Source organism: Polyodon spathula, chromosome 1 (genome assembly GCF_017654505.1).
Source record: "Polyodon spathula isolate WHYD16114869_AA chromosome 1, ASM1765450v1, whole genome shotgun sequence".
Lineage (NCBI taxonomy): Eukaryota > Metazoa > Chordata > Actinopteri > Acipenseriformes > Polyodontidae > Polyodon > Polyodon spathula.
Genome location: NC_054534.1, coordinates 17028237 through 17045530, shown reverse-complemented (window position 1 = coordinate 17045530; position 17294 = coordinate 17028237). Strand labels below are relative to the sequence as shown.

Sequence of the window (17294 nt, the reverse complement as noted above, 5' to 3'; positions counted from 1 at the left end):
ACTGTAAGAACATATTATTTGTGTTACCTAACTATAATGATTCTGGATCTTTTCATGTCAATACCTGTTCCATTCTAAAATGTTGTTAAAACTGTATTTGCTCTGTAAGGCACTTCTAAGAACAGTAATATGGCTCTAAAATTACACAGTTAACAGTACTGACATCATTTCAGTCATAATACAAATACAGCTAGTAAAACTACATCTCTGTATCAATGTAATATACAGTACGAGTTGAAAAACAGAACATTTGCTAATTTGCATTTTGAAAGTGTTTTTGTTAAAACCACAACTATTAAGCATGTTTAACCATAGTTCTGGCTTTTACCGGAACTATGGAAGGGTAACACTCACAAACAATAAATTAAGGATGTTTTTTCTTCAAAATAAGTAGTAAATCTAAGTATAAAAATAGGATGAAACTAATTATTTATCAGTATTATTAGAATGTATTGGTGAGTGGGTGCTTGGTCTCATTTGAAAACAGTTCATCAGAATGCATCTTTTTTGCATGTGTATTTTGCTTTACACAGAAGTCACAATTTTCTATGAAAAACTTGTGTGTGTGAACCAAATATAAAGGGTTAAAGCACAACTTGTGATTAACATCACTGCTGTTATTTATTTTAAAAAAAAAAAAAAAAAAAAAAAAAGTTTTTCTTTTTATAATATTTTAAAAAAAAAAGACTACTATATTCTACAGTACTTCAGAAATAAAATCATCACAACTGTGTCAACTCAAAACAGGAGCAAATATACATGTAGCTAAAAAAACAACTCTGTACAGTGTTATTACATATGTGTACTTTCCAGTCACTGGTCCTTCTGTGAAACACCTTAAATCTTACAATTGAAAACAGTTCTGAAACCAGATAATTAAGGGCCAGGGAGCTATAAACCGCATGTGCTATATCAAAAGCTGCTTCACACCAAGGCTATGCTAGTGTAATTTGTAGGCAGCTCATAAAAGTTTCCATTAAATTATCAAGTGTGTGGCAACAGCTTGTAATGGGCTTTCATCAGAATTAAAGTTCAATGTCAAACATTAAGCACTTCTTGCATTTTCCCTTTGCCGCCATAAGCTTTCGCAAGTAAGGGATCAAATTGTTCTCATCTCCGATGTTGTCATTTCAATTAAGACAGTGAACCTGGGGGAAACAGCTCTTCACCTCATTAATTTTCATCAGCAGGTCTTCGGAAACTATGTCTTTTAAACGATTCCCTATGTAACAGAGAAGAAGAGAGAAAGCAAAGGTGAAACACCAAGACCTAATAAAAAAAACAAAGGAACACTTTAACATCTGTGATTAATGAACATGGGATACTCTATCAAAGCATCTACTGTATCAAACAGGGACACTATTCACAAGAGATGAGAAATCTTAAAATTAGAAAATGTTTTGAGTCTACATGTAGTATACATCGAAATAACAGTATCCAAGTGTGACAGGGATGGCTGAGTGGTGATGTCAGGCCAGAATGCAGGAAGAAAAACAAACAAGTAAAATACTGCAGTGAAAAGGCGCTGCGGCGCCGTTTATTTTCAAACAAAAATAAAATTAAAAAGTTTGAAACAAAAACACACTGCTCACAGAGCAAAATATAAGTTTTAAATAAAAAAAACACAAACACAAAACAAATGGCTGGGCAAATTGCTGTACTGTCCCTATTCTTTTAGTTTCTCTTTCGGTTACCCCCTTACTCTCGTTCCTCCTCTCAAACACCCACCCCTTGCAGCCAAAGCTGCAGGTCTTTTATATGGCCGAGGGGTTTCCTAGTTATTAATTCTCTCATTACCCCTCAGCCATAGTCTAGTCATAGTCATAGTCTTCACAGTTAGAATTATTATGTGTGACTGCCAGCTAATTCAGTAATTACTAGCTGACTGTCACGCATTCAAACGAGGTATTTAAAAAAAACAATACATCATGGCGGATGGCATCTCGCTCGTCCTAATAAATAATGATAATAATAATAATAATAATAATAATAATAATAATAATAATAATAATAATAATATAATAAATAATAATACAAAACAAATATACAAGCAGGGATTTGCCCTGCCTCCTTTTCATGTACAGGGCTCCTGGCCCTGTTACACAAAGATATGATGCTACATTTCCATCTGCCCTATGAAATCTCGCTGTAACAGTAAGCACCATTTCGTTCCAATATCAAACTTGGGTTTGCCTGTTCTATCTGTAGTCAACAATACAGTCTGCACCTGGATAATAAACAAAGATCAAAAGGGCCCTTTTTTAAGCAAGTGCAAAGGCACAGAGTTGTTTCACAGATAGGACATAAATGTTTAAATGGTTTTATGCAAGCAAAACTACTCAATAATAATAATATATTGTTTCACTGATGCAAATATCTGTTTCTCATTTGAAAGCATTAACGTTGTTTTATAAATTTTGTTTTAAAATAAGCCCCAAAGATGGTGGTTATGAAAGTGCTCTTAATTGCTATTATCATATGCTTGCTTTAGACACACAATTATTTTTTTCTAAAGTTTGACAGTAGCCTTCAATCTTCTTCATTGGCCCACTTACATACACTGCTTGAGCTCTTTATTGTGTTTGGGCTGTTGATTGTCCTGATCCCAGCCTTGATACAGAACATCATAGCATAAACACAATTATTTCTAATTAAAAACAAACATATTATAATATTGTTAGAATTGTACCTGTACAAATTACTGTGGAAATAGTTATGGGATAAGCTGAACACATTTTTTTCTGCTTAGTTTTGTCTCTCACCTGGTCTCAACGCGAGGTTTGACTAAAGGTTTGTACAGCTCTGGGATCTTTCTCTCAAGCATGGGTCTCAGATTCTCCTTCAGTTTAATATAGTTCTTCTTCAGTTCCTGCTGATACTCCCGCTGGTCACTAGCAATCAGATGCTTATTCTTTTCTACTGCCTCCCCACACCTATATGAATAACATAAAAAAAAAAATCAAAAAAAATATATATATATATTTGAAAATGCAGCCTTTTTGATACCTGGCTGGATAATCTTTACATGTTAACCTTTACATCTAAAATACATTACTGAGGTCCAGGTACAATTCTAACAATATTATAATAATAACAATTCTTATTAAGTCAATAATTCATTTAGAATTCCAAATAAATGTTTATTTACACTACATTTTAGAATATATGTTCCGTATCCCAGTAACTGTGGACCTTGTACTGTCTAATGAAAAATAAATTTTTATGAACTCAAACAAATATTGAGGGATTTGGACATGTATTTGCACTAATAACGCTGCATAACTCACCGCATGATAAATTCTTTAAAGCACAACCTCAGTTTGTTATGATGTCTGAAAAGCTTTGGGTCTCCTGGGATTTCATTCAGAAACACCTGAGCTACCTCCAGTGGTCCCTTGAAGACAACCAAAAAAAGATGAGTTACTCCCAGATCTAGAAACTCCTGATGCTACTTTACACAAGTAAAAGCATCAAGTTTTGTTTTCTATTTTTGAAAATAAAATGTGCACTACCTTGTGCTTTAGCCCTGTATGGAGTTATGTGTGTGGACAGGCTGAAGCCTGTGAACCTTTTCACACCATCTCCAGCACACAACCAAGAGTTACACACAACCCTAATACCCACACAGGTGCCTCACAGTATCCAAAACAACTAGGATCATTTCAGAACAGCCATTCACAAATTCACCTACAGTTTTAATCTAAATGCATAAAAAACATTTTTTTTAAATCACAGTACAGTAGAACCTCAGAGTTACGAACACAAAACTTATGAACTAACCGGTCAGCAGAACCCCCCTTTTGAGATGGAAGTATGCAACCACTCAATCATGTGTGCAATGCAACCGGATAGACACTTATAAGTGATGTGCTAGTTATGAAGGAGGCAAAATGACTGTATCGACAAATGTATCCAGAGAGAAGTGAGGCAGATTCAAAGCAAGTATGGGCAATTGTACAAGGAGGATTTTAGCTTAAAACAAAGCAGAGGTTGTTTTTTTTCAGGCCAAAGGAGTCTGAATGAACAAGCTGCATGAATGAATTTAGTTTAAAATATAATAGAAACAAGCATTACATAACCCATGCTTTCCTGGATGCTTAAATCTGGCTTTTTGCTAGTTACAATTTCAGTGGTAACTTAAATTGAGCCTTTTTCCATGTGTAGTACTGCTTTAAAGACTTTAAACTATAACAATAGGAGTATTGCATTACTGTGCTGTATCCTTGTATTATTCGCCAGATTGAGAGTGTAAATAACACGTGTACACATTTACTAAAACCACTGAAAACATTTCAGAGTTTCAGACATTTCAGGCTTATAAACAACCTCCATTCCCAAGGGATTCATAACTATTGTATATGAAAGCAGCTTACATTTCTGTAACTATATTTCAGTATGTTTCTGGCTACTAGATCAGACCATATGACCTGTCTGTACATAATACAGTATACCACAATAGAGATACCTGATTAACAGTTGCTCCCACTGATCCCTGCAAGACCATCTGTAGTAACTTGGCATCAATGGGCTCCTGGTGGGTAGCCACTGCCAACTCCAGGGTTTTCTTCTGCATGTCTTCAATGGCAACTTCAATGGGGGTGAGGTCAATCTGGAGTAAAACAGATGAAAGGAAATTTGGTACTCGATTGGCAAGTGCTTTATTTTCACAGAGAGTGCCCTTTGCTGCCTGATCAAAATGACAACGTCTCAGATACCATTCTAAACATGTTAAAAACAACCATTACTGGCGACATACCTGAGGGGAAAAATGTTGAGAAACAGTGCTAAACAAATAAATATTTAATATTTTGTACAAAAAAAAATACTTTTCCTACAAAGTATTTATTTATTTATTTATTTATTTAACTTGACTGTTATTTACTGACTTTGAATAATACTATTATATGTTTGCTCCCCCGGCCTCTCTGCAAGTTGACAGTCGGACACTGCGTGGTCTTGCAGATGCAAATATTACAGAATTAGAAGTGTACTTAAAATCACATCTTATAGACCACCAGTACTACTTGTCTCATTTATGAAGTTTGACCCCTTAATCTCTGGACTCTGGTATTACTAACACAAACTGCCTGGTAGCGCTGGTCAGTTTTTCAAAACCTCCGATGTATGCTGTATAACATACAGTACGTGCCAAGGCAAGATAAGCTGGCTGAATTACTGCAGAGCATCACTACATGTACATTTTTCTTACCTCTTCCTTCTGAATCACATTAATCCTGGTCTTAATGTATGGAAAGGCGTGCAGAGTGGTAAGGATGGTCTTCCTCTTGTATTGTTCATTGAGTTCCCCTCGGGGACGGCCACTTTTTGTAAATGGGGTGGTGTACATAAACCGCCGCAGGTTGAAATTCTTTTCAAAGTAGGTCAATCTGTCTTTCATTTCGTACTCGTCAAAGAATGCCTCCACAAACGTAATTTGAATGTAGGCCTAAGAAATAAGCAATAGTGTAAAGTAGCATCATTATCCTAACCAATTGTTAAATTAAATCTGTAGTATTCGCAGATACGTCTCCAGAGTTCAATTTGGCTACAGCATGGAAACTATGTTGCTGGCTCTAAAGTAGAGTGTGATTCTGCAAATAAGACACATGAAAAAAAGCTTCAATGAGTACAGATTTAAAGAAGTGACACCAAGGACTTTAAAGTCAAATACCTTTTTTTCTTATGAGATTATCAGAGTTCCCCTTATTGTGCTGGAGACCATTTTGCTTATTTTTAAAAAAAAATGTTTTACTTTAATTGGGAATATGAAGATGTTTCAAGCATCACACTGTAGCAAAAGGATGTCATACTTTTCAAATTAAATGATCTCTTGTAGACCAAAGTGTACCACAAAGAGCAGTCCACAGTCAAGTGGGTCTTGAAATAAATCTGCATATCCCCAAATGTATCCTTTACTGTTAGTGCTTGCACAAGTGAAACAAGTTAATCACTCTTTTCTACATTTTAAACGTCAAATTACTCCAGCAAATACTGTCTCTCCAGACAGCAAATCTGCGAATGAGCCACACAAATGAGGTTGTTTGAGTTTTGTAACGATTCAATTTAGTTATATGACTCTTTACTGACGGCATGGTTCGCCCTTTTCCCATTTTAGTTGTTTTAAATCAAAAGAAAGCACCAGGGTTTACTGTGTCTTGTTTCGATTTCTGCTTTTTTAAATTATATAATATATAAAGACCTAAAATAAAATATCTAAAAATAGAATGAGTATGTACCTTATTAGGATCCAACTTAGACTTGTCAACTGGAGTGGAATCTTTAATCACCTCCACAGCATCTTGCCCAAAACACTGTCCATAAAATCCCTTAAAAAGACAAATAATACAAGTCGTTTTTTTAACTGAACAGTTAATGTATCAGTACTGTGTCTCTGACTAGCGATAAAACACAATCATGTTAATGTACAGAAAGAGCTGCTGGTAAGGTGGGTGAGGCTCTAAATTATTAATACTGTACTTCTAATCTGTGCGAGATCTCTGGCAGTTTGGTAATGGTAGGCTCCTTGTAGACAAATTCACGTTCATCCAGATCTCCAAATTTGGATCCATAAAAACCAACACGGAAATAGGTTCCAAACATTCTTTTGTGACCCTGCAGAAACAAGAATTTTAAAAGCCAGGCATTAATGCAGCTGATTAACTCATTCAGCCACACTAGTACAACAAATTTTTGATCTAAAATGTGGACAAAGCAAAGCATTTCAATTTGAATTCCCACAGTCTTCAAAACCTCAAACACATCTTAAATGCACAATTTCCAGGATAACTTACGTTTTGTAACTTGACAACCTAAATCAGTGTTCCTTATTCCAGTGTAGTTTATATGAAGTGCTATCCTCACCTTCATTATGATGCTCTCAAAGGCTTTCTGCAATTTATCGTGAGTGGAGGTCAGTTTCCTGAAGTCTCTGTGAACTTCAAGAATAGGGATGACAACTTTGTAGACCTCGTTTACGGTCTCATACAACCCAGCCTGTAAAAACAGAAAACAATGGAACGGACTGATAAATACAGAAAACTGCTTTGCTGTGATCCACTTGAGCTATATAACCTGTGTGGAACCTGTGTGCAACTATTCAGCAAACAAGGGAAAGCAACATTATCTTAGTGACTTCAGAAGAGGCACGCTAGTGGGCACTACTGAAGGTCCATTAACAAATGTAGGTGTCAGTCAGTGAAGTTAGAATTGATCATTTCTGTTTTTGAGGGGTTGATCTAAGCTAATCCAGCATTATGTCACCACAGGAGTGGGCGTGACCTTGATGCACAAGATGGTGAGGAGAGGCTCTGAATGTTACAAAAAAAAAGACCAAACCATTTTTTTATCATAAAAAAATCTGTTTACTGTTGGATAGTTGTTGGTGATAAGGGGTAGGGGGAATAACACCAACTTGATGCTCACAGTATTGAAGAGTTCAGCTGCCTGTTCAAGCAGTCCCAGCAGGCCATTTTCAGTGAAGTACCTCCCTGTACACATTCCATCTTCATCAGGGGACAGAATGTCATCAGAAACAGCTGATTCTTCTAGGACATTGGGTGAGACATTCTGAAAGCAAAGAAGAGTTTTTTTTTTCTTCTTGAGAAAATGTTCTAATGACTTCCTCACACCACACCGAAGATCTTGTGTTACCTGGAAGCTGATGCTACCCACGGGCAGGTGCTTGTGATCCTCCAGCATGCTCAGATATTCTGCCACCAGTGCAGCTGCGTGGACCAAGCACATTGCCGCCTCGGTGTAGCACTTCTTCTTGGTGTGCTTCTCTGCCATGTTCTGAAGCCAGGTTAGACGCAGGTCAGGGGAGGTTTGATACCCTTTGGCTATCCTGTTGGCACAAATGCATGTTAACATAGTAACATTTTTAAGAGGAATGTTACCATGTTGACAATGCAGGCTCTCACCTGTACATGAGGTCCATGAGCATCTCAGGGTCCTCCTGAAACTCCCTCATCTTCACTGTGTCAGACAGGATGCTGTTCAGGTTCCTCAGCAGCTCCTCAACCTGGATAAAAAAAGCAATCCCACTTCTGTATTTAAACGGTGAACTTAGATGGACTTTGACCCAGGCAGCGGAATATCAAAATGATAATACTGCACACATTTTGTATCCAATGAGTGGTCATTAAAATAAACCACTTGATTTGAAATGTCTAAAACAAAACTCAATTCCTACGGTAAACACCCACTGACCTATTTCTCTCAAGGTTGTACTTTGTTTTTTGTCAGCCTGCTTCTGTTACTATGGGAGATTGAATTACGGGTGCTAGAATGTTTTTTTCTCTTTTACATGTGGGTTGATAGAAAGCCTGGTCCTCTTGCCACCTCTACATTTCAGGGAAAGGTCAGTACAAAGTCATACATTTACACAATTCATTATCAGTATAGAGCAACATGTCATATAAATAGGGTGCACATTTCGAAATATAAGGTTCTTATAGATGCCCTACTTATATGTATAAGGAATGTCTGAGGAGTCATATGAATAACAAACGACAATCTTACAACAAGTGTATGGTTGGTGGGATGTAAATATGCAGTGCTTGTTAAATTACCTGACAAGGTAATTGTGTTGGCTGCATCTCCACATCTTCTTCAGCATATGCTAGGATGGTTCGTAAAGACCTTCTCAGATAGTCCTCATGGAAATCTGAAGATTTACCCACAAGGGATGCCAACGACATAGTAACCTGCATCTTCACCCTGGAGAAATTCTATAACAAAAGAAATGATAAAATATAACTTTAGTGAACTATATCTTTCAATTTCCACCACTACTGACATTTACTTCTTTTCCACATGTCTCCTTGTTTTTTAATCACTAAATAAAAAGGGGCCGCTTTCATTATCAATAGCACCCTCTGCAGGAGAAGATGGGATCTGGAGCTCTTCCTAACCCTCTACTGTATATTGAGGATATCCCCAGTACTGAGAATTTCAGTTGGTATAACATCTTTTCACATATCTAAATACAAAATGTTTTATTAAGCGCAAAATTCTCTAAAAAGCCTGAAACTATTTTTTTTTATCTGATATTTACATACAGTATAGTATACCAGACTTGTTTGTAACATGTGTTAAACACTAGAAACATTATGTAGCTGGCTATAGGTATTGTTGACAAACCCGTGTTTTGCTTTTCACTTTGGTTTGAAATAAATCATATTCCACAAGGTTAAACGGTAACGTTAAAATGACACAAACAAATATCATACCAATCTCTCAATACTGTGCTGTAATTGTTTTGTTATGAATATACTGACTGTAGTGAAAATGGAAAACTTTATAGTTTATTGATCATTTATATGGTGCATGTGCTTATCTCTAACAAGTCAGCATAATTTAGCATTACACAGAAATATAGGTTATTATCCCTTTGATGCACAAGTCCTCATATCAGTCTGTAATGAAAGTGAATTTTAACAGCTGTGTGCATGAAAGGGGTAAAGGCACATCAACATTAGTGGCTTCAGTATACTGTACTGTAGTATTATATGTTTTATCTGCAAAGATATTTCAGGTTTCCTATTTTTTTCTGCTATGTGTATCAACACCACCAAACACTGCACAATCCAAATGACAGATTTAATGGTAAATGCTTTATTTGAACCAATGGAAGTGTTACACTGGTGGAGCCGTAGCTGTGTCTCATGACGAGGTAGAGGGTGGCGCAGGCCTGGCTTCTTGTGCTGTCAAGGCTGCTGCTGCAGTGCTGGAGCACCTTCTGGCACAGATCAGCACACTGTTCAGCTTCTTCTTCAAACAGCAGGTCCCCAAACTAGAATACACAAGACAAGCCACCTCACACATGACCTGCCGACGCTCTGGCACAAAACCACAGCTTCAGCACAGCCGTCTGGCAGTTAGCCACTTTGTGTTAAACATTCTTGCTCGCTGTCTGGCATTTTGCAGTACATATTTTTAAAAACAGAAATGCATGAACAAAAAGAGACCCACGTGCACTATTAGAGGCTTGATTTTAATGACCTCGATGGCAGTATTTAGGTCTATTATGTCACTGTTTAGCTCAATTGAAAAAACTGTTTTTGTTTGTTTTAGCATTTGGTAAATCCAGTAGTATATATGCTCAATGATTATCTCAACCAGCATCATATCCCTACACTAACATTTATTTCAGACACTCTTTTTAAAGTGGAGCTGAAATATGTAACTGCCCTGTATGCTGTAGGGTTGCTAACATAAAGAACATACTGTAAAGGCTGTGAGTTCCACTCCCTACCTTCACAATGAGGGATCGGAGTGTGCTAAAGCAGTGAGCCAGGTAGTGGGTGCTCTGGTTACAGCTGAGGGAATGCAGCAGCACCCTCAGGACTCCACCCAGCACATTGTCTTTGCAGTCTGAGTTAGAAATGCTCTGCAGGAACAAGTAAAGGACAGTTACTCAGCAGCAGACCTGGAGGATAAGACCAACTGGACTCAAACAAGACTTCTGCATTCAGAAGCACTGGAGTAGTTTTAAAAACACATAACCCCAGGGATGTTTCGGATGCTTCAGGACTCTGCACACAGCAGACTTAAAACATACACAGACAATTATTTATTTTTATTTTTTTTTTAATGACTGAAGTATAGACAAAGACATTCATGTGACAATGAAGTTAGAACAAAGTAATTTGGTGCCATACCTGGATAATGATTTCTAAGAGGTCTAAAATGATCAGATTAGACTCTGTGGCCAAATTGCCACTGATGATAGCTTCTTGCTCAAGCTCATCCTTTGTTCTAGACAAAATAAATAAATAAATAAATATCGCATATCAATCAGTACTCAAAATAATGAATGATTTAGAAGTAACATTATTTAGATGTTGTGGGATACAAAGATGCTGCTATTTTTTCTACTTAAAAGTCTAAAATCAGCAAGAATTTTGTCTTGCGGGTTTTATTTTCACTGACTTTCCAAAAACACTACAAAGTCTGCCACCACACTGCAACTTACTGCAGGTGGAATGAATGGTTCACCCCTTTCCTCTTTGGTGTCCCATGTTACCAAATGCAGCACGTAGCCCCAGGGTAGAGTCCTATTCCCTGTAACTCAGGAAGTGACATTATAGTGTTGTGGCTGGAGAAAAAATGACTACACCTCAGTCAAAGTGAAACAAAATATTAACATTTAGAGGTAGATGTACTAAAGTGTTGCGTCTGTCGCAATCGTTGCAAACCACATGCAAACCAGTCGGAATTGTAGCGTGAAATGTATTAAACAACGCAATGCTGCTAGAATCATTTTAACAAATGCTTTGCTGTCGCTCTTCTTATTTGCACTTTAGCCTTATGTAATTCTGGGCATTCCTGCAGAAATTCACAAAAACAGGATGGAGACAGTGCTGGTATTTCCCAGTCTGCTTTTTTTCTCATGTGTTGCTAGTTGAGCTCAATGTATTTGAGAAAAAAACCCAAGTACCTAATTTTCACTGAAGTCAGGGTGTATTTACAAGCCTTGAAAACAGTATTATAGGTAAAATGAAGACAGAACAGAATGCATTGTACAGATGACTTTTACATTTAACAAAAACAAATGTTATTTTGATTCTTGCACCCTTGCATGTATAGACGTTATCCTTCGGGCACCCACTGCTGCAGCAAACCACAACTAAATTGCCGTTATTTTGTCTGAAAAAATTACGCACAACTCGCTAGAGAGCTTGCTAAGGTGATGCAAATAATATTTAAATTAGTATATTGCGGCTCTGTTCATTAACATATTTTTTCTTAGTACATATGACAAAATGTGCATTCGTAATGAAAATGAAAATTGCGGTATGTTTGCAATGCGACTGGCCCATCTTAGTACATCTACCCCTAAATCATTATATTAAGCTAACGATATGTATGAAATCACACATTTAAAGGTTTTTTTACATACTTGTCCTGCCTGTCATTAGTTTGCCTCCATTGTGTCAAATCTTTTCTCCATCTCAAGTTTTCATTTAGTCCTTGAATCCTTTCATTCCCTGTTTAAAATAAACATGCACCAGAACTGATTATATCAGTGTGAATTACAACGATAATGGCTTGCCAAAATACAAAATCTTCTACTAAAGAACACTGAAATACTTTTTTTTCTATGCATAATACAAAAAACATAACACTATTTTTTTCATGTTATAGTACATAAACTGTCAGCTTATATGTTTGGTTACCATTTTTGGTTTCCATTCCTACTGTACCTGCTGTACCTCTGCTGCGTTTCATCATCTCTCCTCTCGCTCCCATCCCTCCCAGTAAGGCCTCCTCTAGTCGGGCTTTTGCTTGCTGGGACTTCTGAAGAGCCTGGGTGCTTACTTTGTCGGAGTTCGCCTGCTTCCCCTGGAGAGCACAAACAGAAATACACGGACATGATGATTAAGAGTAATAATGTCTTGCATGCTGAATCTCCTTTTGTAATCCTATATTTTGTGATCAAAATTACTTTAAAAAAAAAAAAAAAAAAAAAAAAAAAAAAAAACCTGATTTCGTAATCGCAATTATTTGTAAATTGGATAAATGTAATCCAGCAGTAACATTTTCTGAAAAAAACGGATCACAATGATCCAGATAAAAGTAACCTCAATCACAAAATAAAATTTTACAAAATTATTATTACAAAATAATAATTTTGAAAAACCGGCCCCTGGAGATAGGGACTTATAGTTCCTCTTAAAAAAAAAAAAACTAAAAACAAACACACAAGAAATATGTTTCTGAAGCCTGGAGACATGAGTGTGGAATCATTAGCAAGTTTAAATGTAAACCTTAGAAGACACCCCCAGTGCTGCAAAACATGAATCTCCTGCCTTAACATGCACCAGTATTGATTGACAAGAATAAGCTTAGCGGCCCAGAAATCATTTTGTTTAAATCATTGGCTATCACTCAAGGGACATTTTCTCTTCAAGGAAGTTAAATTCAGTTTTGAAAAATGAGTAATCCAAATCTTCTTAAGAACCATTGAATAAACAATCTTTTTGGGATTTAGTTTTGTAAAATGAATCGGAATGCTTTTGCATCCCGTGCTAAACTGCATAGTAGGGATTATATCCAATATACATATAGCATGCTCCTGACCTTGTACTCAAAACACGAGACACATATGTACAGCAGTTCCAAAAGACGGTTCAGCTGGGACGAGGGTAGGTCCATTGCCCATTTCTGAACCAGATTTTGATCAGCGTTCTTCATTATCCACAAGAAACAGATAAGTAGGTTCCGGCTGGTTTCAGCTGTTAACACCCCGCTTGACTTTCCAGACTGAAAAAGAACACAAAAATAAAGTTGCCTTATGAAGAGCTTAAGTGGTCTTTAAAACACACGTTCCCTGATTTTCAGATTTGTAAGTTGTTTACTGTAGATGCTACTTGTCCAGTCAAACTGCCCCACAGACTTTGAGTAGCTGGGAATGTTGTCTACATTTGAAATACACCCAGGTTGTGTGCTCATATAATCCTAAAGTATTAATAGACTATACTTTTTCAAGTGATGTGCATTCCACCAACTTTGTGGAATGCATACATAATTTTTTATATATGAATATACAAAATTAGCTCAATTAAACCAACAAATATCCATGTGCATTTAAGCCTTTTCATGTGCATTTATAGGTCATCTGTATACAGTAAAGAGTATTGCACATACCACAGATGTCACTGATGTTAGAGTGTTTCTTGTCAGCGGATTAAATGGATTCCCTGCAATTGCCATAGCAACCGTTTGACTGATTGGTGTTACAGATTCTGGCTCCTCCTCTGGCTTTCCCTTGCCACCTCGAGTCTCTGCAACTAGATGACAAAGAAGGCATTAGGATTTCAAGTGGGTATTTCACTACCAGCATGTAAACAATTACAACCAAACCTTTTTTTATACCTGTGAAATCCAAATGACTCAAGGAATCCATAATAATGCTGATTAGAGGAAGGTAGAGTGCAGCTATTTTAGACCTCACTTCTGGGCGACTGCATCTCTGGTCCAAGTCATGCGAACACAGCAAGCTGTGAGTGGCATTAATAGCCTTCTTCTGAACCTTGCTGATTCTGTGACAACAAACAAGAAAGTCCTTTGTGCCAAAAAGAGCATGGTCTCCATAATAAAACTGACAGAATTTGAAATTCATCCACATGCATGCATAGGTAGTTAGTAAATGGGTAGTAGCCAATGGCTATTTGTTTTATTCAAGAGTTCTATAAATGAAACATACACAATCTTGCAAGCCCCTCAGCCACTGTCACTGATAATACTTTTCATAACCTATGATGGAGGTTATAAACCCTGTTGGGTATAGGGTTTTTATTTCTGCAATGCACTGGTGTAGTTGAGCCAGAACACGCCGGAACACCATTCCAGTACTTTTTTCTACAGGCAGAACCTTAGGATTAACTTAATAATCTTTACTGATTTGTAATTCAATGACTTGCTGAATTCTACATGTTTCTGTGATCAATAAAAAAAAACTGTATGCACCCCTCAGTCTCCAGGTCGAGGGCGGCACTGAGCTCCGTGAAGAGCAGCCCTGTCAGGAAGTGCTGCTGTTTGTACTCTTGAGAGAGATCAAACATGTTTGCAATCTTCTGGTCCTGAATGCTGGAGCAAGAGCTTGAGTTCTGTCAAATGAAGACATAATGTTAACATGCTAAACTGACTGATACTAAAACACCCAGCTACAATGACAAGACTGTATACAGTTTTCTGTGCTTTTACTACGGTATACAGGTGTAAACTTTTATAACCGATTCATATACAAAATTAAAACAAAACATTCAAAGGAGTAAAATGTTTTATGAAATGCCACCAGTTAAGAATGCGACTCTGCCTATTTTATTCTGGTAAAACAGCCTGTACATGTAATAGAATAGTAAATCATTAACAAGTGTTATACCAGCAGTGCATGTTACCTGGGAAGACAGCGATGGGCACGGTGATGCTGGGGCAGAGGTGGGATTCACAAAGAACAGGTTGAGATTAAGATAATGTTCATGGCTGCACAGGATCCTCAGGAACTCCAGTCTCATTGAAATAAGAGTGGGCATGGAATTCAGCTTGACACACATCTGCAACAGTATTATAAAACCAAATTCTGATTAAGCAAACACTGGTAATGGACAACAGCGGTTAATCAAACTCAAAAGAAATATTGTTCTCCAAAGAAAACAAATTATGATGTCTTAAAAAATACTTGACTTTTAAAGCACTAAATTAATGGACAAGCTTGCAAAATAGCTTGGTACAGATAGAAATAGCCAATAAATCAATCAAAACCTTTATTTATCCAGATGAGCCAATTAATAACAAATTCTCTTTTACATTGACAACCTGGCAAGGGACACACAACCACAGCAAACAACATAAAACACAATAAATTAGGAGTAAAAAAAACACATAATCAATCATAAAACATAAAACATACAACTTAGCAGGCACAGATCAGTCAGCAATGAATAGATCTTACAGCTAAAAGTAACCTCAGATATGAATCGTTCTAATTTTAACCTTTGCGAATTGAAATGAATGATGACCAAAAAATGTTGATATCCTGGGAACAACCAGTTTAATAAAATTACTGGATCTTAAGTTGTACAATGAAGAAGAAAGCTCCAGTAAACTAAACAAGTAATCAGGCGTTTTCCCAACACCAGTGTTTGAATCGACTTGTATATAAAGAGGGCCAGATTGTTAAGGTTGCGATGGTGAGTTCTGTAGGGGGCACCAGTGGCAAACTTTATAGCAGAATGGTACAAAACATCTAGTTTTGTTTAATAGGCCTTTAGAGGCCATGTTAGTCACCATACTCTAAAATAGGGAGTAAAGACATTTGTTACAATAAAGGAAACCAAGTCTAGATTTTATTTTATTTTGTAAGCTATCACTATGCGTTTAAAACATTATCCACTATCCTACATATTCCTAAACCCTGTAGTTACCTGATTGCAGTAGTTCCGTACAAGCTGAAAGACAAAGCCACGGTCCATGAGAGACAGAAGATCATACAAGAAAAAAGCCAGGCTAATGTTGATCTTTTCTGCTTGTTCAATTTCCTTTAAGAAACAACACAATGCAAAGGTGTTAATACAAGTCTGATGAGAGCAAAATCCAAATTAGCATAGTAGCAATATTCTGCTAAACCTGACCAATCAATGCTAAGGTAAAGCAGCTAAAGTTCAGGCTATACGATGCACTAAGTAATATGGGTAATGCTTAATAGGATATTTTACACTTATTTTAGTTTTTGCCCCATTTATCTTGAAAATAAACATATGATGTATCACAGTATATCTTCTATATTCTTCAGTTTACCTTTTGCTGCTTTACTAAAATTGTTCCAATCTCTGCAGTGACTACATTCACAATAGTGGTGATGTCATCCTTAAATCGATCTGAAAAACGATTCTTGCGAGGGGTATCCTGCTTCTCCATTTGGCAAACATACTGGGCCATGCTTTTAACCTGCAACATTAACAGGTCTTTTCACTAGTTCAATGCCAATATAAAACACAATTAATCAAAGTTGTCATTAAATATAGAGTATGACTGAAAAGAAGAGAACCTTACCAGAAGCTCAAAAAAGAACCAGGCGTATTTATAGGCGTTTTCTCTACATACACCAGTACTGACCACCATCTGAAGAGCCAGCTCCTCGTGGAATTGCTATCAGGAATCAAAACATCAGAAAGCAATGTTCAAGGGGAATAAACACACAGGAACAACCTGCATTAAGACGTAATGGCATCCCATATCGTTTTGATATATTAAAATATAACAAACATAAATCTGGCTGATTAATGGCACCAAAATCAGCAAAACTTTAAACCAAATGGACCAAAAAAGTGTAAAACCGAAACTGGACCAACTACAAACAGACAAATACAATTATTGTATCTTTTTACTTCATGCATGAATAACAGTTTGATAACACCGCCTTGTTTACCTTTTTGTGTGTAGCTCTTGAACTACCAGCAGTATTTTGAAAGTACTTAGAAACTTCTACATAGGAAGACATTCGATTTCCAGGGATATTCATACCCTGAAGAAGCACAAAATATATACAAATATATTACAATATGCATTTTGATTTTGAAACACGGGGTAAGAAATTACCAAAATAAAGTATCATTAGCATTAAACATCACAAGGCAGACATCTTTGAATGCCCCAGTAGTTTCATTACCATGGGATGATATGTTTCATAAATATATAAAAATGTGTGTGACATACATATCAATTGAACTTTAAGCGACTACACTATAACCCCATCTCTTTGGATAAGCAAACCATTTTCTGAGTAGTTT

At 36.7% G+C, this 17294-nt stretch overlaps 1 protein-coding gene across 4 annotated transcripts in view; it reads right to left on the bottom strand.

Annotated features, from left to right (window-relative positions):
* Nucleotides 1-501: 501 nt before the first annotated feature.
* Nucleotides 502-17294, bottom strand: part of LOC121314933 (dedicator of cytokinesis protein 8-like) — a 58168-nt gene continuing 41375 nt past the window's right edge. For 3 of the 4 annotated variants that reach the window (XM_041248706.1, XM_041248733.1, XM_041248724.1), the window contains 26 exons: nt 16934-17029; nt 16558-16653; nt 16303-16452; nt 15930-16043; nt 14904-15059; nt 14473-14612; nt 13879-14045; nt 13651-13793; nt 13084-13266; nt 12207-12345; nt 11903-11990; nt 10662-10758; nt 10256-10390; nt 9641-9793; nt 8571-8729; nt 7920-8020; nt 7651-7843; nt 7423-7566; nt 6862-6993; nt 6478-6612; nt 6237-6326; nt 5210-5446; nt 4466-4609; nt 3288-3394; nt 2763-2933; nt 502-1222 (listed from right to left, as the gene is read on the bottom strand). In XM_041248706.1, the coding sequence (XP_041104640.1) occupies nt 1174-1222; nt 2763-2933; nt 3288-3394; nt 4466-4609; nt 5210-5446; nt 6237-6326; nt 6478-6612; nt 6862-6993; nt 7423-7566; nt 7651-7843; nt 7920-8020; nt 8571-8729; nt 9641-9793; nt 10256-10390; nt 10662-10758; nt 11903-11990; nt 12207-12345; nt 13084-13266; nt 13651-13793; nt 13879-14045; nt 14473-14612; nt 14904-15059; nt 15930-16043; nt 16303-16452; nt 16558-16653; nt 16934-17029 (3519 nt within the window). In that variant the 3' untranslated portion in view covers nt 502-1173. The remainder of the gene's footprint in view (nt 1223-2762; nt 2934-3287; nt 3395-4465; nt 4610-5209; nt 5447-6236; nt 6327-6477; nt 6613-6861; nt 6994-7422; nt 7567-7650; nt 7844-7919; nt 8021-8570; nt 8730-9640; nt 9794-10255; nt 10391-10661; nt 10759-11902; nt 11991-12206; nt 12346-13083; nt 13267-13650; nt 13794-13878; nt 14046-14472; nt 14613-14903; nt 15060-15929; nt 16044-16302; nt 16453-16557; nt 16654-16933; nt 17030-17294) is intronic. The other variant, XM_041248716.1, reaches the window with a different exon arrangement.